The following is a 26,684-nucleotide window of genomic DNA, read 5'->3' on the forward strand; positions in this document are numbered from 1 at the left end:
CCACTGTTACTTGTACACTTTATTTATGGTTTGTTTTAATATATCTGTGAGGTTAAACACAATTAAATTGATCCATTACATTGCTATAGCAGACCCATGTACAGTACTTGTACAATGTGTCTGTTGCTGTAATGCACTAGGTCCATAATTTTGTGTTGGGCTGCTTAAAAAAATGGGATGCTTAGATAACATTTACAAATGTAAAGTGGGACACTACATTGTGTTAAGACACCGAGTAATGTTACATTCAAGTCAATATGCCTAAATCTGTTGTTGCTTGATGGGCTTGGTTTGCCATGCTGAATGGTGTGTTAAGCCCCCAACATCTCCTTCCTGCTGCGACCGCTGCCTTCAAGGCATCTAACCCCAACCTGTGCCTTTGAGGTTATTCTGGAGAATATTGTACATTCAAAACTTGAAAGTACATTTAGAACTGATAAAAGATGTGATTAATTTTAAAAACATTTTTATAAAGTTAAGAATATTTCCTGTTTATTCGACCAATTCTTTTTAAACAAAAGTAAACTCCCTTCATTCTTTCACAGCTGTCCTGTTAGCAGTGTGCTCAATATGCAGAGCTTCATGTCACCCAGATCTAACCACACTCATCAGCATGTTATTGTTAGCAGTGCCACTGATGACTTGCTGAGCATTTGCTTGTGTGTGTCTATATGTACAGTATTTCTCACAGTGTAGCTAATGGTAAGAGACGGCTGAGTCACCTGCGCGCGCGTACACGCACATGAATGCACGCACGCACGCACACACACACACACACACGCGCGCACACACACGCACAATTAGGAGGAAAAATGGCTCCATCAGTAACCAGGCAAGGGCCCAAGTCCCCCCAGCCAAGCAGCCTGTCTATTGGTAATTGCAAGAGGCATTGGATCCCCTTTGAAAACGACTAAGGGCCTGTGTTCATGTATTTAAGAGGCAGTGCTATGTTTCAGCCTGCCATCTGTGGGCTTTAGCTCTCAGATTCTCTCACACTCTTACTCCTTTCTTTCTCTCTCTCTCTCTCTCTCTCTCTCTCTCGCTCTCTCTCACGGGTGGAAAAGTACTGTTGAGAGGCTCAGTGGCTGAGGCCCGGCCAGCTTCTTTGTCTCGCCGTGGGAGTCTGGTCTCACTGTGAAAAAAGCTCAGGTTAATTATTAATATCTCATTGACTTATAACGCACGGCATGCTGTAGAGGAGCCTGCAGGCAGGGGAAGCTGTCACCCCAGGGTGGTGAGAGATGGTAGGCCAGCCTCAGGCACCCACTGGACTCATCAAGCTCTTTAACCTCTTTGTGCGACTACTGCCACTTAGTCTGTGTTGCCCTGTTATGGTCTGATCTCACGTCTATCTCATCCAAAAAGAAGGTTCAAAACTCAGCTTGAACGAATTAGAAAAGAAGATGTCTATTTAGCTTGGGACGAGTCTCACTTCACCCCTTCAACTCTTGTTATAGCTTTGTTGTACTGTTGTGCACATATTGATCTCTAGGTGACATGTGATCATGGTAAACTAAAATGAACACTTCTCTGTTACCTAATGGGTTTAAAAGATGTTCTGGCTTGCTCCATTGCAAATGCAAGCGGCTTCCATCAACAGAATTTCAACATTGAGCCAGTTATTAAATGCAAGTTTATCTTTGCACACAATTATGTTTAACATTGTTTGCAATGAAAGATAAAGGCTAACCATGCTAGCGACAAATCAAATGGCTAAATATGGCAGTGTACATAGCAGTGCTTTGGATAAATTTAGCTTGCCATATTCTGTGGTAGACAAGTGTTATGCTGCAGCAGTGGTTTTATAGTTTCTATAGACATCTGTATTCTAGGTATATTTCAAATCAATGATAAATACTCGTAATTTTCCTAAATATAGTAAAACTAAACACTTTTACTACTAGCTATTTCACTATCAGCTCTTCGGTGCATATTTGCATGGAACTATATTCGTTAACCAGTCCCTCAAGGATTTTGCGATGTTGCCAATTCACGCAAAATTCAACCAATTACCGTGATTTTGGTGCAACTTGCAATTTTGACCAATCCCTGCAATGTTTCTGCAAATTTGAGTTTCTTGCGACTTCAACTAATCCTAGCAGTCCCATGCGTCAGACTTTGTATCAGTATGTGACTCTGAGAGCATCAATATACACTCTAACGGTTTTTCACTCAGAAGTAGCTATAGCGGCTGCTGTGTCAATCCTGTCAGCTCTCTGCAGCGGGCGGGGGGGGGGGCGGCTGAGTTTCCCCGGCAAATAACGCGCAAACGCACATAATTGCAGCATCCTGAGCTTTTCTGGTTACTATATCAACACTCAGCCCAGAATAGTTTATTCTCCCCAAAACAAGTTTTATTTTTTAAGAACTATACAAAAAACAAATAGCATCTTCTTTTACAACGTTCTCTGTCTCCCGCAACTTTATAGCAACAAACATGCAAAAAACATTTTTACAAAAGGTCCAGCAACATCAGGCATTTTGGGCCGCAACAATCTCAAAAACAGGCCACAAAATCCTAGAGGAACTGGTTAATGTTCATTACAAACAAACTTTACTGCAAAACATGCTAGCAACAAACCAAGCCATATTTGACTAGACGTGAATAAATATGTCGATGTTTATATTTGGCAAAACACAGTAGAGAAGTAGATTATTCTGCAAGGATGGTTTGAAAAGTTTCTGTGGATATTTTAGACTCTTTTGCCATGAGTCTTGGTCATGTAAATCCAAGTTGATGACAGATGCCATCCTCTGTGAGCTAGAGCAAGCGTGCCTCCAGGCAGTGAATGTCTCAGAACTCTTGTTTTTTGCACTGGAATATTCTATTAAAAGCATAGAAATGTGAATGTAAATGTTCAGAACAGAGACATACAGGCAAAAATGACAAAGCCGTGTTGGATCTTGAGCCAAGAACCTAGCGCCGGCTAAATGAGGAAATCCTTTAAGTCGCCAATCACGATCCATGGGAATTGGATGAAAACATCGCTTAGACTAAAAGTTAACAGACTGTATGAAATTATGTTAAATGCTGCCATTAAACACAAAACTGATGTAATTCAGCCTAAATGTTTAAAGTAAAAGAGAAGTTAAGAAAAACTATGCACTTAAGTTTATTCACTGTAAAAAGTGGAATTGCTGAAGCCGTTAGATGTTGAAAGGAACAACCCGCCAAGAATGGATGAGGTGGGAGCATGCAGCTAGGAAAGAGATCCAACCAACCAACAAAACCCAGTTTTCATGTGTTATCTGTTAAAAAGGAGGGGCATCCAGCATTGAAAATGGAAACGTTATGCAACATGTATTTTCACCATGTAAACATCCTGACAAAGGCCCTGCTGCTGACTGAGAAAGGAGATGCAGGAAACAGTGAGAGGCTGGTCACTGATTAGTGGACAGGACTGAAATGAGTTCATGGATTCATACATACATAGATGAGCATGTATACTGTTTATATAGTCTCTGTTGCTCTGGGCCTACAGTGTTTTACCTTGGACACAGCAACAACCTGGAAACAAAAGAGTGTCCCAGCAGATTCTGCTTCAAGTCAAAGGCCATATTCTCCACATAGTACAATTCCCTGGATTACCCCCAATTTCCACCGGGTGCGGAACGGCTGCAGAGTCATTAAGTTTCCATTAAAGTCAATGTGTGTATTTTCACTGACTGCTGAGCGGCTACGTCCCGACTCCGTCCGCAGCCCACCGGAGCAGATATGCAGAGCTTCTATTTTTGCCGGATGCTGTAGAGCTCAGCAGCAATTCAGCACACGGCAGATAGTGCGGGACAGGAAGTTGAGCACAGAAACAAAATACAACATCCAGTTAACTTTCAAAATCAAATAGACAGTGCTCGCGGTGGATCATATTTCACTTCACTAAACATTGGAAACACAGCACAGAGTAGTTTCCCCTCTACTCCTCTGGATGAAAACAAACTGTTGCTGGTTTTGTGGTTCTATTCTACATAAATTCACGAGATGTTGTGGGTCCTTGTGACTTAACCTGTCATTCATAGCTGCAGCCGTCCCGCAAAAAATCTGGACCTGGTTGGTATTAACGGACGGCGGAGCATGCAGCGGAGTGGATCCGCAGCCGTTCTGCAACCGCTGGAAATTGGGGGTTAGAGTTAAGGGTCTCTGTGGTGGTGCAGAGGCCGACTGACCTCAATGACACATTCCAAAATGCTATAGCTGTCAAGTTGACAAGCTTTAAAGCTCACAACCCACACCCTAAGCAGAGAAGAGTGAAATGAGATAACTTCACTTCCTTCCCACACAGACAAAACTAATGGGCTGAAAACAGTTGACAGGACAGGGTGTGGGACTGTGCTGTTGTACTAGACACTATAAAAATGCTTGCACACTCATCTCCAGAGAAAAACAGTTCACAAAAGGTCAAGAGAGCAAAATTACAGAGAAAGTGCAACTCAAGCATAACTTGCTCAAACACGATCACACATTAAATTCAGTTCTACAAAGGTGTGCTCCAAAAAGAGAATTAAAGGCTTTATCACAGGTGAAAAGAAATGGCATACTCATCTAGGTGATGCATACAAACAAGGCTTTGAAATAGGGTTAAGTCACAAAACGTTCCAATCCCTCCCTGTCCGATGAGAACACTTGAAACCACGTACATTATCATAGCCATTGAGGCTATAGGACACCAGTGGATGACTGAAAGATAAGCTAGGCTGAAATACAGTATGTACCTGAGAGCCATCCCAGGGGCAGTGCTCAGTTTAAAAAGGAGATTAAGCTGCAACCACAGCCATGCACAGTCCCACTGCCAAGGTTCAGTGTCACAGATCTGCAAAGGACAAAGCCCGTCCATAAACCTAACACTGCTGGGCTGCGTTCAGTCTAATGTTTGATCAATTTACAGGATAGGGGATCTAATAGGCAGTTTATGTCAGAGGGGGAGAGCATCACCTTTCTGTCGACACATAATGCAGTGAAATGTGTCAACCTGTATATTTATTCAGGGTGGAGGATTGTTAACTCTCTTTTGCGCCCTGTGTAAACAGAACACACACACACACACACACACACACACACACACACACACACACACACACACACACACACACACACACACATTTCAACTAGCGTTAGCCTTCTTATCTTGTTGGCACTAACACTAAAACAAACAAAGCAGAAACTGGAATAGAAAATAAAAATAGACCTTGTACTGGAAATTTAAAAATAAAAATCACATTTTTAGTACATGTATTAAAAGATTTAAGTGCAGCATATCTGCAATATATTCCATGTTTTAACATTCAAAACCTCCAAAACAAGCTCATGTCCAGATCTTGTGTAGTAGTTTGATTTTTAGACTTTATGTTAAAGCAACAATGCTAGAATGGCATTTAAATTATTGAATGCATATTACTGACATAAAAGTTAGAGCTTGTGGCCATATGAGATGTGAGAATACAACTTAACCTATTTTGATACAATATTGTGATTGCTATTCAAAATTTACTAAACAAATCCTGACCACTACTGTATATTGTTGATAGTGAAGATCTTTCCACTGTGAGAGCTGTAACTCACTCTTATAATCTGTTTGATCAGGCTGATGGATCATCTGCTTTCCTAATGAGCTTCTATTCGCTGCACTGAAAATTGCTTTATTTGCATGACTTCATCATTGGGACGAGTGGAAATCTGCTTGAGATAGCTCCACTAATAACAGGCAGTGTGCCGGGGGGTGGGACATGGCTCATGCTGGACACTGGTGACTGATTCATCTGGTAGCGACCTGAACTAGATTAATAGAGACAATTTTACAGTTTATTGCTGCCAAACATCTCAGACCTGCTGGTTCTAAATACTATGATTACAGAAGTAGCAGTTACAGTGACAGCTATGACTATTTGCATACTGACCATCTGGTGAGAACTGTGTGTTCCAACTGATGTTACTGTGCACAATGCTGCATGTGTGCATACATGCTTGTTTTTGCATTAGTACAACAGCTTCACTGATCAGATGTGTGCTAACCACTGTACTGTAGTTAATGTTACAGAGTTCACACACAGCAATCATAACTCACCTTTCATCAGTCTAGGTTTCTTAAACTCAGCTGTGCTTTAAGCTGAATGTTAACATGACCATGCTTACATTTGCCTAACATTCCCATTGTATCATCCCTCCAACCAGAGGTCTAGCCAACCTCCTAGTTGTAAGTTTGAGTCAAAAATATGAATTTTCTGAAAGCTACAACATCCACCTATTATCCAAATGAAGTGTCATCAAACCACAAGCAAATCAGCTGCAAATATAACCATTGCTGGCAATGACATTTGAAGGAAACACTAATTTAGCAATCTAGTTAGCAAACTAAAAAAAGAGCTATTGTTTGTTTATCTTTGGTTTCACTTAACAAGCACTAACGGGATATGAAATAGCTAATTTAGGTTTATCCTGCATTCATCTGGTGTGACTACAAAGGTGGGTCAAACTCTAGCTCACCCAGCGACCCATAGCCCTTTGCTCTGTGTCATCCCCGCTCTCCCATCTCACCACTTTTATATCTACCTGCACTATCTAATAAAATAGCCCAAAAAATGATCTTTTAAATAACAAAAAATAAAAAAGGATAGCAATGGATATTTTTGGCAATGATGCACGAAAGCCGGGGAATAACACGGCAAAAACGTGGCATGAATGCAGCATCAACTAATCCTGACAAGTTGCCTTGTTCTCCAACATGCTAATCTGCATGGTAATCACAGGGCAAACTCCCCCCCTTACAATGCCTGCTTCCTGTTGCATCCCTCAATGACGGTCGCAGACAGAAAGGGCACGAACCAGGGTGCGGATTTGGTACAATCGGGAAGTAGTTCTCTCTAGAGATGTTCAATCTGGCTTGGCCTGCTAGGAAAACAGTTTCCCCAACACTCACATTAGAAGTTGAGTTGGCCACAGGGAGAGGTTTACTATGTAAACCTTTTTGAAGATGTTTGCTGCTGTGTGAAAATGTTTTCTGTGCAATCTCTGCCAGATTCCAACGGGAATCCAGAGACGGCTTCCATCTTACTCATTGGCCCTCATTCAAAATACCTATTAATACTAGGTTAGTGTCTGACACACACTACACTTTTTTCTAGCGGACAGAATTACAAATGTCAGTAGTGAGGATGTTTGTTTAAATCAAAAGCCTGAAAGTCAACTTTTTTGATATGACAGATACAGAGAAACAGACTAGGCCTTAAGGTTGAGAAACTAAATTTCCTCAGCCAACAGTACCAATTAAACTGGTTTACAAATGCATGGATGATGGAAACAGCACAATGTGAACCTGCTTTTCTGAAGCTAGACGATAAGACAACAGAAACAAGAACACAGGACCAGTTGAGGGCACAGACCGCAGAAGATGAATATTTAAAAGTGTGAGACACAGGACGGCGAAAAGAAAAGCATCCCCATAAGCTGACTGCTCTTCCAGTGTCAAAAGAGTTTTACCATTAAGATGGAGAAGTACAGCTGCTGTTAGCTGTGTTAGGCAACATAATCAACATATGCAATGATATGCCACTGTTGTCTTCCAAAATATTCTCTAAAAGTAAAAAAAAAAAAACTACAGTAGCAACGGACGTTCTCTATTTTGCAATGATGTGTGAAGTGGGAATTACAAGGCAACAATACAGCATTAAACTAACCCTGGCAATTTGACTTGTTCTCTACCAAACATGCTAATGCTAGCTTGTGTAAGTGCTCAAAATGGTTTAACAATATAAATGAGGAAACAGCTGTTTAAAGATTGGGCAAATAAGACTAAAAACCTAACCAAACATTTGGTACTGATTTTCAATATGTGACGTGTTAGGTACCCTGTGGTATGGACAGAAATCTGTATTTAGGTAGTGAGATTTGATTTGCAGCTTAAACGTTTGGACTACCATTCTTCAACACATAACTGCAGAGCTGAAAGGCTGAGCAGTGGTTGGACTGGAGCGCAGTGATGGCGGATTGTTCCCATGCAGCTGAGGCTGCTCCCAATTTCCTACAACTTTTTGTTGTAGGCCCCTCTTTGCAAATCTGTTCTACATTAAAGAGCAATGGGTTCTCTGACTCCTCTGGGGGAAGTGCACTGACCTTTGCTTATTATTTAAGAACAAGGGAAAGTTGATTGCATATATATTGCCCCTATATTACGCCTATACTCTCAGAGACATATTGATGGTGGGCACTGTAATATCACTTTGCTTTGCCCCCTGCTCTTGAATTTAATCTGCAGAAGCCATCACAAAAACATACCAAGCACATGCATGTACTGTGCATGACAGGGAAAAGTACAGTCAGCAGTTACATGGGTCACCCTAGGATACCCTTCATTAATTTCCTTAAACCTGGCATCCTTAAATATCATACATTATTCCCTTTTCTAACAGAATTAAGACAGATGAACGCACAATACGTATCATCTGACTTGACCAAGTATCTTAAATCATCCATTTTAATCAGAGGTGCAAAGTAGTACATAGTAAAAAAAAAAAAGGTTTCTGATCTTAATTAGGTTTAAATCATGTATGCAGTCCTTGCTGAGTAACACTCTGTCCAGTCAAAAGCTTTTTAAAATAAGATATGATTAGATTTGTCCGTGATTTGTATATTTTCCCTTCCTGTCTTGTCACTAGGCCTGGGGTATTTGAAGCAGTCTTTATTTTTTCCAAACCTGGTGGGAACTGGAGGCCTGCGCAGCATCTGGTTGACTTGGAAACAGCTGTGTTTTCACAGATCTGACTGAGGGTTTATAGCTGCTCCCAGCAAGCCTGGGTTCACTGGGCCTGTTTGGCTAAATAACATTAAATATCACGCCTGCTCCTCACTCACAGTCACAGGAATGAATGTTACCGTCACGGTTTCTCTTCTTATTCTCAGGAAATGTATACAGTATGGTCTAATAAGTCTGGTGAAGGATCTGGGATATTATGATTTGTCTATGTTAAATAGGTAAATTACAGCTCACTTTAGAGCCATAAATTCTGAATTGACGCATACATTTTAGTTCCTGTTACTGGCTGTGTTTCAGAGGCAAAATACAAGTGTTCTGTTAATACTGACACAAACTGACCAAAAATAACTAAATAAGTAAACTTTATTTTTATAGCACCTTTCACAGACAAGCGGGGTCACAAAGTGCTTTACCGTAAAACAAATAAAATCAACACCACATACAATACTAAACCATATTGCTAGTTAAAGGCTTGTCAAAAAGATGTCTTCAGGTGTTATTTAAAAGTTTCCACAGAATCCAAGGCTCTCAAGGCTAAAGTGAGACCGTTCCAGAGCCTTGGCGCCACCACAGAAAAGGCACAATCACCTCTGGTTTTAAAAAAAGTTCTGGGAACATTTAAAAAGGTCTTGGCCTGAAGACCTCAGTTAGCAACCAGAAGTGTGTGCGTGCAATAGATCCTGGATGTAAGAGGGAGCTTGACCATGCAATAAGAGACTAAAACATGGACAAAGTGATGATATAACTTCAACACCTTGAATCCAGTCCTGAAAATTAAATGTTGGGCTTGATTAACACTACCGTGTACACTACATCATTTAACTGTACTGTTTTCAATCATTCTTTAGCCATTTAGCTAATAACTTTGTCTGCCTGTGTATGCACGTGTTTCGACACATAAACTCCATTCACCAATCAGTCCATAAATCTCGACCTCCACAGCTGAAAAACATGTCGTGTAAGGCAATACAGATTCCACAACAGCCCTCTTATTTCAACCAGTTGCTCTCTTCTCCAAAAACAAGACAAAAGAAACCACTGGATGAGCAATGCTATCATTTAATCTACTTTATCCTGTGTTTGGTTGAGTGTATTAGACATTTTTCAGAGTGTCAGCACACTGAAGCTGAACTGAGCTGCTGGTAGAAGATTGTGAAGTCACATAAACCACATGGATTCTGCCCAGAAAAGGTTCAGTATGCTATACTTAAACACTGCCTACTGCTGAAAACACACACACACACACACGCACACACGCACACACACACACACACAATCACAAATAAATCTGCACAGACAGGTTTTATAGTGAGTGACTGTGCTCTTAATAGAGGATTAGAGCTGACTGATGCTCAAGCAGATTACTCAGTGTTCCTGCATGCCAGTTCACAGCAGTGAAGCAGGTCATCAATGCAAAGCATGGTGCTCCTTTGACTAATTGGTGATTTGCAGCCAAACAAAATGGTAACACCATCATGGGAGCGTCCATTTATTTTGTTCTGTTCGGTTCTTTTAATACCTGGTCTGCTCCATGACATTTTCAGACTTGCTCTGCTGACTGGTATTTGCTTCATATTCCGCTGCTAAACTGCTTTTAGTTTAAGTGCATAAGTCTCCTGGAACAAATTACAGCACCTTCTTAAAATCAACTCAATTGTGCCGTTCAGATTTTAGATTTCTAAATTGTCCGGTTTAAAACCTGCAAACTTCTACTTGTAACAGCTTTACATAATTGTATTTTCTTTTGCATCCCTATTATCCTTATGTAGTTTTCAAATAATTTTCCAAATCTGAATGTTTTATTGTCTTTCTATATTTCTTGTGATTGTACTCTGTGTTGTTCTGTATTTGTCTTTGTAATCTGAATCTAAAATTACACAGAAAGTTTAAGTACAATGTAAATGTAAAATTTCACTTTATGAGGTTTTTTAACATTAAATGAGTATTCCCCCAGCCTGCCTATGGTCCCTGAGTGGTTAGAAATGGCAATAGGTGTAAACTGAGCCCTGGGTATCCTGCTCTGCCTTTGAGAAAATTAAAAAGCTCAGATCCTTATGACCTCATGAAGCCCAATACTTCCCCTTTCTATGCTTTTCCCGCCCAGAGAATTTGGCCCTTCCATGAGAGAGAGACGTCGTGGCTTTCAAACAAGCCAACTGGCAGTTGGTCAAGGCCACACCCCCAGCCTCCGCCTTGCACACCCCTCTCCGCCTCAAAAGCTACAGACTCAGGAATGGCACATCCTAAGGAAAGCTCATTGTGGGACTGGCTCTAGTGGCTGTATGTCTGTACCAAGGCCAAATTTTTGGCTAAAGTGACTTCAGATATGGTATTAGGGGACAACTAAGGTCTATATAAAAGCATCCAAGGAGCACCATGTCATGGGACCTTTAATATGTGAAATTGTTAATATCAGACATTTAGTTGTAATATTAAGAGTACTTTCTTATCGTCTTATTAATACTTTTACTTAATAAAAAAGATCTGAATACATGTTCCACTACTGTTTCACGGTAATTAGGGGGAAAAAAAAAATCAATGAAAAAAAAGGTTCTTAGGACCAGCACTGCAAGTGTAAAACAAATGTTCAGGGTTCCCCTCCTATTTTTCATAAATATTTCTTAAGTACACTTACAAAACCTAGAGCTAAGGTAGTATTACATACAGAAGCACCAGTTACTGCATGACTTTGAACATACATTATAATGTGCAGCCTATATGTGATGTAATGTGTAGTTCCATAACTCCTACTCCCAGTCACGTTTCTCTTTTTGTCAAGCCATAAGTACCACATATAGCTTCTAAAATAATCAACCATATGTTTCTGTAATTACACCATAAGAAAGGCGCCACAGTAATCTCCAGATTTGGGATCATAAATCCTTCAGCAACTATGACCTTGCAGGCGAGTCAAATTCAACATGTGGAGAGAATAAAGCTATTTTCAGGGAATCTCAATTAAATAAACAAATCTGGAGGACTGAAGAAGAAGGTGGTTGTTATGGAGGAAACTGTGATTCTCAACGGTATGAAGGTGCCCTCTTCTGGCAAACAAGTGAATAGATTTTTATTCTGTTTAACCATATGGTCAGACTAGTTTCAAAATATATAGAACATGTGGAAACATTATTTATATGCATTTCTTCTGTTACTAGGACACTTTTCTTTAAAAAAGCTAAACCTTTTCTATAAGAATATGGCAATGCAGTATGATTTGTGTGTTTTTCATGTTACCTAGTAAGAAAGGAAACCATAATTCACTATTAAGAGCTATTGTGTTTTCAGGACATCCCTAGTCTGGATCGGCAAAACTACATGTCCATTATAATTGCCTATCGTATGCGGATGTCCGTGCGCTTCTGCTCTCTGTGTATTGCGGTTTTCAAATTCACTTTTCTTCGGGAAATGAAAAACTTCAAGCTAGCAAGCTACATGCTAAATAATAGCAACTTTTGAAGACAATTTGGACCTGGACCAGGACCAAGGCAGGCCTGCTTGGTTCTTGCAGGGAACGATTGGAAAGATAGATAAAGAAAACAAAGATACAAAGAATGTGTTTACAGCATTTACCATCCAACATGGACGTTATGGGACCGATTGGCGGGGTTTGCTATGGACAAAGTACACACAGCAATGCACTGGTAGGAGCAAATGATGTTGAACCATGTATCCAGCTTTTACTATTTTTTCTCCTATGCTAGAATGTATGTGTGGTGTCCACAGCCCTGTGGAGATAGGTCTGGCAATGCAAGACTAGGACATCTCTGACCTGTATTTCCCAGTCCTGACTTGTACGCCTTTCATTCCGCAGTTTTGGGCCCCACCCACATCATTCACCAGATCATCTCCAATCATCAGTGCCTGCAAGAGATGAGGGAGATGGGAAAAATAATTTTATTATTTTATTATGGTGGATGGAGTTACAAATATGTAAAATAAGACCGGACTTTTCTGCCTATTTGCAGTCTAATACCATGGAATCACTTGTAACTGTGTTTTTATAAGATAATTGATGCATAGGACATCAACTATTGATTGCTAGAGGGGTTGAGGATTAAAACATTTGGATATACATATATCTTTATTTCGCCAAGAGCAGCAGTTCACATCTCCTCATTTGGTTCCTGCTTCCTACCTAATCATCAGCACTTGGCGGATCCATTTCAGCATCCCCTCCAGTTTCCTCAAGTTTATTTTTAAAACGGCATAGCTATCCTCTAACTCATCAGGTGTGTGATGTTACACAAGCATGAGTTTGCACCATTGTCTTTTATAGTGAACAACGTGATTTCTGAAATAAACTGTAAAAGACTGCCTCCTCTAATTGAGCTCCAGCAGGTTGTTCTCCAATAGGAATACAACTTCTGATTAGAGAAGGTATTCACAAGAGTTTGGTAATTTTTTTCTGAAAGAAATAATTATTTTCAGTTTTATTTTTGAAAGCCTGTGTGAGTAACAGAACGCGGTGAAAAGAGCAGCAGATGTTGCTGTAGATATATCTGTGCCTAAGTAAAAGAGAAGAATCCCAAGAAAAGAGCGAGGCTTAGGCTGAGATAACCCCAGCTTTCTCAGTGTGCCAACTGCCAGGTCCAAAAATAGATTAAGCTTAGTGAGACTGGAACATATTCCTTATACTTGGGATACTCTGCGACGAGCAGATAACGCAGATGGACATTAAACACATGTTCAGACATCTGTTGGTTAAAAAAAAAAAAAGAGTGACAAAGCCAAAGTGTACAATTGAACAAGCAGAATCTTGGCTTTGCTCTGTAACAGGTTCCAGCATGAGTCTTTTTCGTCTTCCTGTTGCCGGTAGCTAAATGTATTAAGTTAACAATTAGGTGTGTTGAGGCAATTAGTTTATTATGTAACAGGTATGATGCTAAAAAGGAAGTGTGTGGAGTGTTAACAGCTCAGGACTGCTTTGTCCTGATGAAATAAAACACAACAGATGGCTGCTGTGAATGGAGTGTGAACTAGGAACAAAATCAAATAAACATCTGAACCAATAAAGACCTTATGCATCATCTACCCAACATACTGGACAGCGGTTGTATCAATACAAAAAGGCCAAGTATCAATCTTTTATTATATACTGTATGTGTGGGTCAGTCTGTCTGCTTGACAATTAAATTTTGCAGCAATAAATTTGAAGGTAGGTAAACAAACCGAGAAATTGATCGTTTTGGATAAACAGATGTTGACCAACAAACGCTACTACTTTCTTCTGTGGGTAGTAAACGTTGACTGTATAAAATAGGTTTTAAAGCGCTCCTAAGCGCTGAAGTGCTCTCCCGTCTCTCCATTGAAGCCTCTCTGTGTACAGGCTTGTGGTGATGCGCAATGTGCTACAGGTGCCAAAAAAATTAATCTGTTTGGTATGGCCAATTTGTTTTGTTTTGTCACGGTTCATGTTTGCAATAAATATTACATTTTGTGAGACCAAACATTGTGGCAGAGAACCGTGATCTCAATTCTGAACTAAAAAAATCGTGATTCATAATTTTTCCAAAATCGTGCAGGCGTAGAGGGGACCACTGGGACGTCCATGTATGGCAACATACACTGCATGTCATCTATGAAAACTGGACATCCCAATCACTACTCCCTCAATAAGTGGGCTTCTGAGTCCCCTGCTTTATTTCCCAGTGCAATCAAAGGACAAAACAGGGAAAAAACATAGAATAATCCTTTCAGCAAAGCTAAACATTTAACGATTTAAACTAGATAAAAGCACCGAAGTAAGAGCCAACATAATTATAGCACCCTCTGTTATGTACCTCATGCGGTTGAAGCCCCATGTCATTGAGAACACTCTGGAAGAATGTTGGGGATGGCTTTCCAACTACTTCAGCCTTTAAATCACAGGCATACTTGGGAGAAACAAAAAGTTAACAACAATCAGTCATCGTTCACATGTATAGAACTGCTGTTCATAATAAATGTATCAGTGCAAATTATTAACCTACTGTACCTCCAGAGCCTTCATGTACACCCCGACATCCAGTTTCAAACCATCTGTCTCCTTGTAGTACCTCCTATGAAGAGAGCAAAACCTCACAAATATTTTGTTTGACGTTTTGTATTTTATTTTATATTGTGCTTATTACTTTCATAAAGCAATATAGTGATGACTAGAGAGTCTTACCCTTGGCCAAGAGAGAAGAGCATTGGATTCTCCAGGTCTATAAGGACACTGAATGCCTCGTTTAGGTTCTGGTAGGAAAACTGTTCAGCTGCATCTCCAATCACCACACAGTTTGGGTTGGTCTTGTCAACGCTGTCAAACTCAGGGAGAAGTCCTCCAGAAAAATAAACATTAATACTTGTTTGGGTTGGGTCATTTAAAGAATAAGTCTGGTGATATTTGTTTGTTTTATACTGCCAGCAAATTTCCCGAGAAGACCAAAACCAGCAAGTATTAATCTGATGTGGTTCATCCTTCTGTGCCATAGATCTCTAATGTTGTCCAAAATCTATTAAACACATCAATAAGCCAACAAAGCGCATTATGTTTTATTGCAGTTAACATGGAAACTGTAGTTCATTGAGTAAATATCCCATATACTCAGTCCTGCTGCTGGAAATACTTATTGGTGCAGCAAATTTACTTTAACTGCGGTGCTGTTTAAAGTAAGTATTTTAGATTTAATTAAACTATATATTTGTAATTCGTTTTTACAAGATTTAGGTCTTCAGTAAGAACCAATGTGTGTGGGTGGAAAAGTTGTTAGTATTAAGAAACTAATGCATTGTGTTTTATTGTCTTTTCATAAGATTTCTGAACAATAACAAAAGCGTTTTCCTTTAAACACCACTACTAAGAATATGTTAAAACAAACAATGTGTTTACAGTACTGCTGTGTCCCACTCATTGCGCATGCTACATTTTAACACAGTGTTTGCTTATTGGATTCTTGACAATGCAAATTTAGGCTTTACAGCCATTTAATGGATGTGCATTCCTGGAACACGCTCACCTAACAAGTATCCCAAAAACTCTTTCAAGTGGACAAAATCTAATGCAAATAATGTTTTAGGTGCACTATATGTATAAGGTCTGACACTAAGAATACATAAAACTTCATGACAATTTCAAGCATTACCATCATACACCAGCAGGTGAGGCCGTAAACCCTTCTCCTTCAGGACAGCTACGGCTGCAGGAGCAGGAGAGAAGACCTCAGACACGGAGATGTCGAAGCCCAGTCTTTGGAGCTTGGCTACAAACTTCTCTCTGGTGGCCTGGGTCTCATTGGTGCAGAAGCGTAGCTGCAAGTCAGAGGCCTTTAGCCTTTAAAGGGGATGAGGGTTAGCTTGGCACCTAGCTTGTTGCAACAGTGCCACTGAGATTGAGAAAGCTTTCACGTTGTCTAAATATGCATTGGTCATCCTCATCATACACAGAGCCTTTGTGAGTCTTGCAAGGAACGGCTAGTATACACGTTAGCAGCACAGTGAACCGTGAGCATACAAGTAACGTTAGCTTAAATGTCTGACAATAACTAAAACAACTCGTTACATGTTCACTCACTTTTTCACAGCTTCAATTGAACCAGGAATTGCAACCCCGTCGCCCTCCCCGCTCTCATATAAAACACCACACAAGTCCAGTATGACACCTTTCAAACTCTTCGAACAGCCTGGCCAGGTCGTGTCAGCCATGACGAAATGGTACCCCCCCCCAAGCGCATGCGTGCAAAGCAAAACCCACTTGTGATTCAACCATAGACTGTATATTATTACTATATGGTCTATGGATTCACCCAAACGTATTTAAAGCGAGCCTCTATGAAAATGCATGAAGTCAGAGTGAGTCACTGGCATGCTGCAGCGGTATGAGCTCGCTTTTATAAATACTAGCAATGGCATCTATTGACAGAACAGTGGCCGACACCTGGTCGCAGTGTTAATTCGTGATGATTGTGATCGGTAAAGCTTTTTTTTAAGGCTGATTTTGATTGATTAACCGATGCAATCATTGGAAAAAGTTGCAACATGGAGGCGTGTCCTTTGACGCAGCCACGCATTAAAGCGCAAAGATATGCTCTGCCCCCGCCAGAGAGTCACGTAACACGCCGCAGCGAAACCTTCTGCTTCAACCATCGGACAGGCAGCACAAGAAGCATCACTCGCGATTCAAGAGGATATCATCTTCGCTTCACTTTTTTGTGGTACTGTCTCACTTCCTTTCAGGTCTCCACGGTCCTGTACGTAAACACGTGCTTGGTAATTTACTGATTGTGAAAGGAACTGGCAGCAAGAATAAGATCATTTTAGCTAGCCAGCCAGTACTAACCAAAGGAAGCCGACCACCTGTATGGCTAGCATCGATCTTACAGTCTTTGGGCGAGAAGAAACATTAATTTATTTATGTCGAAAGGGTCCCGTTTACTTTAGCGTTTTGAATAGTTTTAAGCTGTGCTTTGTTACAGTATTGTTTAATGCAAAATATTTCGGTAGAGCTGCTTAAATACTATTAGACAGTTATTTAATACTCGTGTTCTTTATTTAGCTCCCGTTGTACTGTAATATGGTAGGTGTGTCGTGCAGGCAGCTCCCCATCAACCTATCATCTCTCGAGCAGGTTTAACGGGTCCCTGTGACATCAGTGTCACGAGTCCACTGTCCTCGTTGATGTGGTCCAGTCCAGGTGCTCTGTGTTTGCTTAGGGTATTGAGTCACTGTTCAAGGTTATTAATTATCCAGAGCTATGTGACGTTACGTTATATTTCATAAGTTTTCCATTCAGCATTTTCGAGGTCAGAAACTTTATATCTGCCACATAGTTTGTCAACATGTTGCCTACGCAAGCTGCTTCTGTTACGACAGCGTTCTAAAGCCCTTGTAGGAAAAAATAATAACGTTCCAGACACTATAGACATGGATAGAGATGCTATTACAATAAAAAACTCAGAATTTCAAAAATTGAAGTCATACATTTACAGAAAAATTATTTATATTCTGAGATTATAGTCGTAAATTTGATATTAACTACTTCTCTAAAATGTTCACACTTTGCAAAATCATCCATCAGGCCTGATTGGACCCTTTGGTGGGCCGGTTCTGGCCCACAAGACGTATGTTTGACACCCCTGTGTTAGGTAATACTTAGTATCCTTGTTGTAGTTACGCAACATTGGTCGTACAGTAGGCTTTATCTAAAAATTAAACCTGACTCTGGCTCTACAATCCAGCCTAACCTAAATGCCAAAAGCACTAGGAAAATGGTGTGAGTCATCTCAACCAGTACCACAACATAGTTATGTCTTAGTCATACATATTTATACATTTAAAAGTAGCAAATACATTCTATAAATGGTTAGCAGTGAGAAAAGTAGTGCATGTTACTTTACTAGGTAACAGTAAAGGTAAATTTCCATTAAGTCTAATTTGAATACAACCAAATAGTAAAGTGTGAAACATCACAGTTGAGTTGCCATGCTGCCGTGGGATTAGCTTTGTTAGCCCCACCTATAAAAGGTCAGCTCCTCTATTGTGTTGAATATGAAAGAGAAGCGTCGTTCAGCAGACCTGCAAAGCCTACCTGCTCTATGGAATCTGGAGCGTGTGTGTGTTCTTGCATTTCATTATTTTTATTGTTCTGTAATTGTTTATTCATCTAATACTGTTTGTTTCACAGCATCTTCCAGTGAAATACCAGAAAAATGTTGCATTTGTCATCCAAAAATGCAATATAAATTGGGCCATTATCTAAATTTGCCAATTAATCAACTAATTCATTAATTTTTTTTTTGCAGCACAAGAACCTATACAGAAAAGTATAATTAACTCAACTCTTATAGCTAATTTGACTTGTTAGGTTCTTTGTATTGAGAAGTTATTATTAGGTTATTAACTACTTGTAACAGTTATGTTAAATATTTCTTACTACTTTGAAGAAAGAAAACCCTATCTATCATAATTTCAGCACAAATACAAACTGAATGTGTGTTTTTTTTTGTGCTATCATGTAGACGTAGCAGCATACAACAAAGAAGGCAATGATTCTCCATCTCAGCCGCAACCTGAGCCGCGCTGCCCCTGTTCTTAGTCGCAGTGTTCACTCTGGCATACGTCCCGCCTCCACCGCCGCAACCAAACTCAAGTCTGACCGCCAGCTAACCTCAGAGGAAATCTACGCGCGCGAGGACAAGTATGGAGCGCACAACTACCACCCTCTGCCTGTGGCCTTGGAGAAAGGGGAGGGTGAGTTCACAGTGTCACGTCACTACAACAAATACTAGTTTGATAACAGACTGCAGAGTAGCACTGTTTGGTCTGATAGTTTGATTACAGTTAACGGATTGCACGGGAATGCCTGTAACCTCAACATGTTACAAATCACTTATGAATCCTCACAGACACATGCTAATAACTCATTTTCTCTACCCCAGGCGTCAACGTGTGGGATGTGGATGGCAACCGGTATTACGACTTCCTGAGTGCATACAGTGCTGTAAACCAGGGCCACTGCCACCCAAAGATCGTCGCTGCGCTCAACGCCCAGGCCTCCAAGCTTGCCCTGACTTCCAGAGCATTCTACAACAATGTGCTGGGAGCCTATGCAGAGTACATAACCAGCTTGTTTGGCTATGATAAAGTCCTACCCATGAATACAGGTAAACACCCAATGCTAATTGTATGAATTACCTTCAGAGGTTCTTTTGAGTACATTTGTCGACATGTCTTTCTTTTGGTACAAACAAGGTGTTGAAGGTTGTGAGACAGCCTGCAAACTTGCCCGCAAGTGGGCTTACACTGTCAAGAGGGTTCCCAAAAACCAGGCCAAAATCCTTTTTGCAGGTAAGTCACAATCTTATGTCGCAAAAGACTGTCACAGTTATGGAGATTGTCCCATTTTTCACCTTAACTAGTGCCTTTTTGTAATAACATTTGCACGAAAATCATGTGTAACTTTTTTCATTTTGTTTTTCTCGATCATTGTCAGGGAGTGCAAGCTGTTAAAAATAGGTCTTCCTAAGTAAATTTCATAAACTTGTTTTGCTTGCACAGGGAACTGGCAAAGTTAGTTAGAGTGCTAACACATTTAAAGCATAATGCACTGAACTCATGATAAACATTTAGATTTTGTGTCCAGATGTTACCAATGTATGACTCAGAACTCATTCTTACTGATTTTAGATGGAAACTTCTGGGGTCGCACCATGGCAGCCATCTCCAGCTCAAATGACCCCAGCAGTTATGAAGGTTTTGGTCCCTACATGCCGGGCTTTGAGCTTGTCCCATACAATGACATTCCTTCACTGGAGGTACACATTGTGATTCTAGCTTCAAGATCTACAGTAGAGTATCTATATGTGTGATTTGTTTCTGTCTTGAGACACCCTACGATCTAATGACCTGTGTGATCTTTATGCCGTTAGAGACAGATGCTGTGTGGAAAGGTTTCTTGTTTGGTCCAACACCGCTGTCAAAAGGGCCTTGTAAAATGTCAACATTATAGGAAAAAGTCTTGGTTTCAGTCACTGCACACTAGACTCTGGACTTTTGATGCAACAACCTAACTAACTCACTTACTAACAAACTTACATGCACTGAAAGCACCATTTTATTTAATCATCAAGCATGTGATTTAATCATCAATCACCAATCATGGAGGTTACTGCTTTGGAATTTGTCTTTCCAATGAAGGCACATATTTGCACTTTGTTTTGCCTTGTAGCTTAACATTTATCTTATTTTGACATTTTCTTTTAAGAGTACTTGACCAATTTAACATTTCACTCACAATGAATAGTTTAAAAAAAAAATTGATAAAAATAGATGCCGCAGAAACGGAGAGATTACTTATTGTTTATTCCATGCATTCTCCTTCGTTGTCAAAAACTTCCGCCTACATTACCCACAATGAGACTTGGCTTGGAACATTTTGGGTTTCGGGATTTGTGTGTGTTATGCTAGTAGCGGCTAACCTAGCCTTGAGACTCAAGCAGAGATGAGGGGTGGGCTACATCTCTTTGTAACTCCACACATTCTTCAAAACTAGCTGACTAGACTATCGCCATATCATCTATGTAAACATTAGGACTGAATTACTGGCTGCAGTCGCATGTGTCTGCTGATAATGTTATCATGCCAACTGCTGCAGTTCTGTGTAAACAAAAGAATCTAATGATTGAGTAAAGTGGCGTGTATTTATTGACAGGGTTATCTAGTCTGGTTTTTTTTCTTCCTCTCTCCAGAAAGCTCTTCAAGACCCAAATGTTGCTGCTTTCATGGTGGAGCCCATCCAGGGAGAGGCTGGGGTGGTGGTGCCAGACCAAGGCTACCTGACTAAAGTCAGACAACTTTGCACCAAATACAACGTGAGTCTCGACAAACACACAGACGAGCACGACTAAGCTTAACTCACTGTAGGTGTTGATGTCTGGGCTGCGTGAAAACACAGACCATCAAATGGAACTACGGTCTGATCTGTTAGTAATAAAAATGCACTGAAATACTATATACTTCCCATCGTTTCCTCTAAATCGCTTCAATAACTATGCCCCACGCTTGTCTGTTGCTGTTTAAGAAATATCACTCCAAGTGCTTATGAATGTTGACATCAAATAGCCAGCAGGCATTTGGGCGTGGAGAGAAACTAAATTGTATTTAAAACGGCCATCCCTTAACACCACAGTGCGTTGTGGAAACGCTTACTTCCCGGTATGTGGAGGAGTGGCTTTTAGTGCCGTTTTGCCAAAATAGAACATGTTATGATGTTTCTATTAAGCAGTGCAAAACATATTAAACACAAACACAGCAGCTTTTACAGTGTCCCTTCCTGATGCCAAACTAATTTAGGACAAACTGCAGTCTGGGCTTCATTTTTAGCCATTTATACAAGTTTTCTTGTACAAATGGCATTTCAGATGCTCTATTCTTCACAAGGAGAGACAGGGTTTAATTCAAGTGGAGAGCAGCAATGTTAATTCATGCCCAAGAAGACAGACAGGTATTTTCAGTTTAGCTAATGTTAGTATAGCCACTGTAAATCATTTAATCCAACATGTGGCCAAGTCATGTTCAGGTATTTTTGTCTGGCAGATTTATTTTTTCAACCGTTTACTTACTCAAGTTATTTTCACTGAACGCAGTACACATTTTCAATGTTGTAGAATTATTGTTCTTTTTAGAAATTCAATGAATCTATTTTCCGATTGATCTTGAGAGTTTCTATGTTTGCATCAAACACACACTGTAACTTTGTACAACACATTCAGGGATTGTGAAATGTTGTACAAAGACTTGCCTAAAATGGCTCAGGAAATAATGCAGCTACATCATTTGTATCACATTTTAAATATGAGTCTACAGGTCACACACACAGAGCCCTAGGGCTGTGGTGACGACTGCAACGGGGCTTTGAGAATACTACTAATAAAAGTCCTCTGTGCTTGGTCCAGGTGTTGTGGATTGCCGATGAGGTGCAGACAGGCTTGGCAAGGACTGGCCGGCGCCTGGCTGTTGACCACGAGGAAGTCCGTCCAGATCTCGTGGTTCTGGGTAAAGCCCTTTCTGGAGGAGTTTACCCTGTAAGCTCTTTTTTGTTGTTCAGTCACGCACACTCTTTTTGCCAGAAAAAGACCTCCCCTTTATGGACTTTTTGAGTCCAGTTCTGTTGGACACGAGTACAGATCCTAGTTGTTGTGTGATATTTACCTTTTGCTTTAATTGATCTGTGTTTGTGTGCCTCAGGTTTCTGCTGTGCTGTGTGATGATGAGATAATGCTCACTATCAAGCCGGGAGAACACGGGTCCACATATGGAGGTAACCCCTTGGCCTGTCAGGTCGCTATCGCTGCACTTCAGGTCAGTGTTAAAATGCATTTTACTTTTAGTTTCCGTGTCTGTCTACTAGCTGTCTAACGATTGCGACTTTGAGTTTAACTACATTATTTCAGCATTTATCTTATGAAAAAAACAGTAAATATAATAATGAAAGGGGAATAAAGAATGTTAAACATTCAACTAAATATTATATATTATATACGACCATTAATCGTGGTCTTCACAATTAGCTAATCGCATTCTTTCAAATTTTGATTTGAAAATGATTAATCACTCAGCCTTACTGTTTATAGGGCTGTGGCTGGGCATCATTTAAAATCTTTCCATCCGGTGCCACTTTTGATACCTGAGTTTCGATGACAGTTAATTAACGATACTTTTTTCGATAACATACTGTATGTTTAAAAATCCATTTCAACATCAACAAAAATACATTAAATCCACCTTTTACTTTCCGCCCTTTCACCATTGTGAATCAAAACAGTTTTCATAATAAAAAAAGTGGTAACATTGCTCACTCAGAGTAACACTAATGACACTGGTTGTGCTTTTGGATAGGGGGTGCACCAGTCAGATACTCCGGATTGGAATCAATCCCAACGGGGCCAAAATTAACAAAAATAGAGAAACCTTTTTGCCACATGAACATAGGATTATAAACAAATGACACTGTGTACAGGCTAATGTTGAATAAACTAAAATGCAAACAACAAAGACTTTTAAGTGTCAACTGCATAATGAAACAAACCTTTAACAATAAACTTGGTGACTGCCCTGTTGTCTACGTTGTACCACCGTAATAGAGAACTGACTTAAGTGCAAAGGAAAGTAATTGAATTGCCTTGTTGCTGAAAGGTGCTGTAGAAATAAAGTAGCCTTGCCTTACAGCCTCAGCCTGTCATTTTTTTGGACTCATAGGATTGGCATGTTTTGTTCTGTGCCCAGCCTTAACAGTCTACCCTTTAACAACTCCTTACTTCTTGTTTTGATTGAAGAAAACTTCCATTGTGAAATGCAACATACCATCAAGTTAAAAGAATTTGTTCTACAGTTAGTTTGGCATGACAATTTTACATCAGAAGTAAAATCTGCACGTCACATTGATTTGCAGGTGCTTGAGGAGGAGAAGCTCGCAGAGAATGCTCAAAGGATGGGAGAGCTGCTGCGGCGTGAGCTGAGAAAACTTCCCAAAGACATTGTGACAACAGTCAGGGGGAAAGGCCTCCTAAACGCAGTCATCATCAAGGAGACCAAAGGTACAGTTCGCAACTATGTCAAAAACAGCAGCCCTGTTGGTGAAAACTATTTTATAACTAAGGTAGAAACAATCCTAGCTAATAATCTTTCATTCTGTACAGTGGTGCCCATTAGTTTAGGAACCCATGCTAAAGTTGACAAAAAACGGGACTAAAAAAAAAAAACATCTTTTGAAAATTGATCATAATACCTTAATAAAACAATTAGGAATAATCCAACAAAGATCAAATTGAGAAAGAAAATGTAATGATACTTAAAAGGTTGGATTAGTCCTTTTTTATTACAGCATTAAGATCCATTTCTAAAAGATGATTTTTATTTTTTATTCCTCTTTTAGTCAACTTTAGCATGGGTTCATAAACTTATAAGTATATTATATACGATCTGGTGAATGTTTCATTTTTCCTAAGTGCATTCTCCTCAGGGCACAAAATAAATCCAAGCTCACATTTGAAAAAGCAAATCTGCCCTTAATTACATAATATGCATTTGTAGTCTTTAAATATCAGACTGTTAAAGGAGCAGTGTGTAGAATTTAGTGACATCTAGCGGTGCAGTTGCAGATTGCAACCAACTGAATACCCCTCCCTTTTCAAGCATTTAGTAGAACCTACGGGGGTCCTTCTGATAACGTAAAAATAGCAAAAAATTAGCCTCTCTAAAGCCAATGTTTGGTTTGTCTGTTCTGGGTTGCTGTAGAAACATGTCGGCTCCGTGGAGATGTAGAGATGTAAGGCTCATCCTAAGGAACTAACAAAACACAAAGATTCTTAGTTTCAGGCGATTACACTAATGGAAATATAATTGAGTATAGTTTACATTGACTGGAACAACATTTTCCAGGGGCCTAGTCTAACATAAGTATTTGTGCTATTCATCTTTACAACAGATTGGTTCTCATTGATAAATTATAAGTGAAATGTTAGTATTGACAAATAATTATTTGTACTTTTTTGAGTGGCATTTTCTAAAATTTACAAATGACAGTAGACTGTATTTGCACCTTGCAGTTACTTAATCCAAACTACATTTACCAATCCCTACAGACTATAACGCCTGGAAAGTGTGCTTACGCCTTCGTGACAATGGACTGCTGGCTAAGCCCACCCATGGTGACATCATCCGCTTGGCCCCTCCCCTCATCATTAAAGAGCACGAGCTGCACGAATGCATCGACATCATCCAGAGAACCATCTTGTCCTTCTAAACTACAACCAACACTTTCACAATACTGAGACAAACATCAAACCGATAATCCAAATGACAATCGTCATGTCAAAAAGTCACTCTAAACGGTTTTTTTTTTTTTTTATTGCAGGGATTTACTGTAGAAATACAGTAAACCGTAGAGATACTGTGTGTAGTGAGCTTCTATAAGACTACACTGGCATTTTGTACAGAAAAACGGCAGAAAATAAGTAGTTTATTTTAAATATTACACCGGTAATAATTGAGTGTAAATAATTAATGTTTGCTTCCCATTGAGGCATTATGTCTGAAGTTACAAACATTTTAAATTCCTCTTTGGAGGCAAGGCTGAACGACAGTGCAGGAGTTGTTAAAGTTGATAAGCTACTTAAGTAAATACTTGATGAAATGAAGTCTGGTCTGCAGTTATCAATATGACAAATTTAGTTTATTACTATAGTAAACATATCAAGTTTGTCTACTCAAACAGCTGTCTGCTAACATACACCTTTGTTGTTACATAGAGAGCCGGCTAGTCTGGGAATCTTGTCTTGAAATGTTTATGGAATTTTCAGATTCCAGTTGTTGAAGACATTTACAGAATTTTAGAGCAATTATTTTTTTTCCTAAAATCTTTTCAAGTAGTTTTAATTATCAATACAATTGTGAGCTGTATCTGTACATTGTCATCGAACCTTCCGATGAATGTTTTATCTGTTACAAAACGTTGTAAATAGTGTCTTTTCAAAGGCAGTATTACCCTGTACAAGCCACTGATCTTTAAATAAATTATTGCAGTCTTACTTCCTGTCTTACTGTCTTGAGCTTGTAAACATACTCTGGGTGGTTTAACCTGCATTTTGAAGGAGATAAAACAGGTTGCAGGACCAGATGCTAAATCATGCCTGTGGTCTGCTTTGATGTCATTTACCCAGCAGAAAAAAAACAAATTTCCTGTGTTACAAACAAATAAAGTAAGCTATTTAATCCATTATTTTTGCATTTATTCTAGATTTAACACTAGATGGTGCTGTGCCCTGAAATAAGACTTAAGGGTTGGTGGGCACTCAAACAGGTGTTAAATACAAAGCTTATAAAGCTTTAAAAAAAAAAACGAATACAAAAGCTGTACGGCAGATACAAATCAAATTCTATTCAAATATAAAAAATAGTCCCCAGCATAACGCTGTTAAACCTACAAGCCACAACCTTGATGATCCATCTTTCAACTTGTCACACAATCCTCTAGACCTTGACTACACCTGGACCTTCACTGGCAGAGATTGGAAATATTTGTTATTCCCAGAGGAAGAGCTGTTCTGACCTGGATGTTGTGGCAACAACCTCAAGCTTGCTAACTGAACAGTTAAAGGCTTTTTTTTTTATTATTTTTTTTTTTTTTTACTTGCACTTATTTACCCAGGGAAGCTTCAAATGAATTACAATTGCTACACCTTTCCCACATCTCATGGTCTTCCTCAGTGGGTAGGCATCATCTGTACTGAACTTAATCTGCTGAGGTAGATCGTATAATGCAAAGCTTAAAGCTCCTTAAAGCAGAATGCATTCAGAAGTTTAGTTTTTTTCCCCTTCGGAACTGTACTGAAGTAGAATCATACAGTAACATGTGGATGAATAAATACATACGTTCCACCAAGTGTTACAAGCTCTGACCTTCAGCCACCGCCTAATGATCCG

General features: G+C 39.7%; 2 protein-coding genes across 6 annotated transcripts in view; one reads left to right on the forward strand and one right to left on the reverse strand.

Annotated features, from left to right (window-relative positions):
- lhpp (phospholysine phosphohistidine inorganic pyrophosphate phosphatase) overlaps positions 1 to 16,501 on the reverse strand; it is a 20,048-nt gene extending 3,547 nt beyond the window's left edge. Inside the window, exons 1-7 of one of the 3 annotated variants that reach the window (XR_004655165.1) lie at positions 16,279 to 16,501; positions 15,851 to 16,038; positions 14,893 to 15,046; positions 14,719 to 14,782; positions 14,525 to 14,617; positions 12,880 to 13,011; positions 12,514 to 12,605 (exon numbers count right to left, since the gene is read on the reverse strand). Coding sequence is in view for 2 of the 3 variants with exons in the window: in XM_034861471.1 (XP_034717362.1) it covers positions 12,514 to 12,605; positions 14,525 to 14,617; positions 14,719 to 14,782; positions 14,893 to 15,046; positions 15,851 to 16,038; positions 16,279 to 16,409 (722 nt within the window). In the remaining variant the exon portion in view is untranslated. Of the gene's footprint in view, positions 1 to 12,513; positions 12,606 to 12,879; positions 13,012 to 14,524; positions 14,618 to 14,718; positions 14,783 to 14,892; positions 15,047 to 15,850; positions 16,039 to 16,266 lie in introns of all 3 variants that reach the window. The other 2 variants (XM_034861471.1, XM_034861472.1) reach the window with 2 other exon arrangements.
- A 164-nt stretch (positions 16,502 to 16,665) lies between these two features.
- oat (ornithine aminotransferase) lies at positions 16,666 to 25,014 on the forward strand. 3 transcript variants are annotated; one of them, XM_034861464.1, is made up of 11 exons: positions 16,783 to 16,918; positions 17,260 to 17,397; positions 18,722 to 18,953; positions 19,142 to 19,366; positions 19,455 to 19,550; positions 19,890 to 20,017; positions 20,951 to 21,073; positions 22,157 to 22,285; positions 22,449 to 22,562; positions 23,653 to 23,797; positions 24,845 to 25,014. In XM_034861464.1, exons 3-11 carry the CDS (start codon positions 18,749 to 18,751, stop codon positions 25,003 to 25,005), a joined length of 1,326 nt encoding a protein of 441 aa, XP_034717355.1. In that variant the 5' UTR covers positions 16,783 to 16,918; positions 17,260 to 17,397; positions 18,722 to 18,748; the 3' UTR covers positions 25,006 to 25,014. The 3 variants fall into 3 exon arrangements, with proteins under 3 accessions (XP_034717354.1, XP_034717356.1, XP_034717355.1); XM_034861463.1 differs by lacking the exon at positions 17,260 to 17,397 and having other exon boundaries at positions 16,666 to 16,918; XM_034861465.1 differs by lacking the exon at positions 17,260 to 17,397 and having other exon boundaries at positions 16,781 to 16,918; positions 18,731 to 18,953.
- Positions 25,015 to 26,684: the final 1,670 nt, after the last annotated feature.

Source organism: Etheostoma cragini, chromosome 21 (assembly GCF_013103735.1).
Source record: "Etheostoma cragini isolate CJK2018 chromosome 21, CSU_Ecrag_1.0, whole genome shotgun sequence".
NCBI classification, from domain to species: domain Eukaryota; kingdom Metazoa; phylum Chordata; class Actinopteri; order Perciformes; family Percidae; genus Etheostoma; species Etheostoma cragini.

Coding starts and splice junctions, on each gene's coding strand:
- oat (XM_034861463.1), top strand. CDS start 18,749: ATGATTCTCCATCTCAGCCGCAACCTGAGCCGCGCTGCCCCTGTTCTT. Junction 19,367..19,454: donor AGTCCTACCCATGAATACAG/GTAAACACCCAA, acceptor GGTACAAACAAG/GTGTTGAAGGTTGTGAGACA. Junction 23,798..24,844: donor CATCATCAAGGAGACCAAAG/GTACAGTTCGCA, acceptor CAATCCCTACAG/ACTATAACGCCTGGAAAGTG.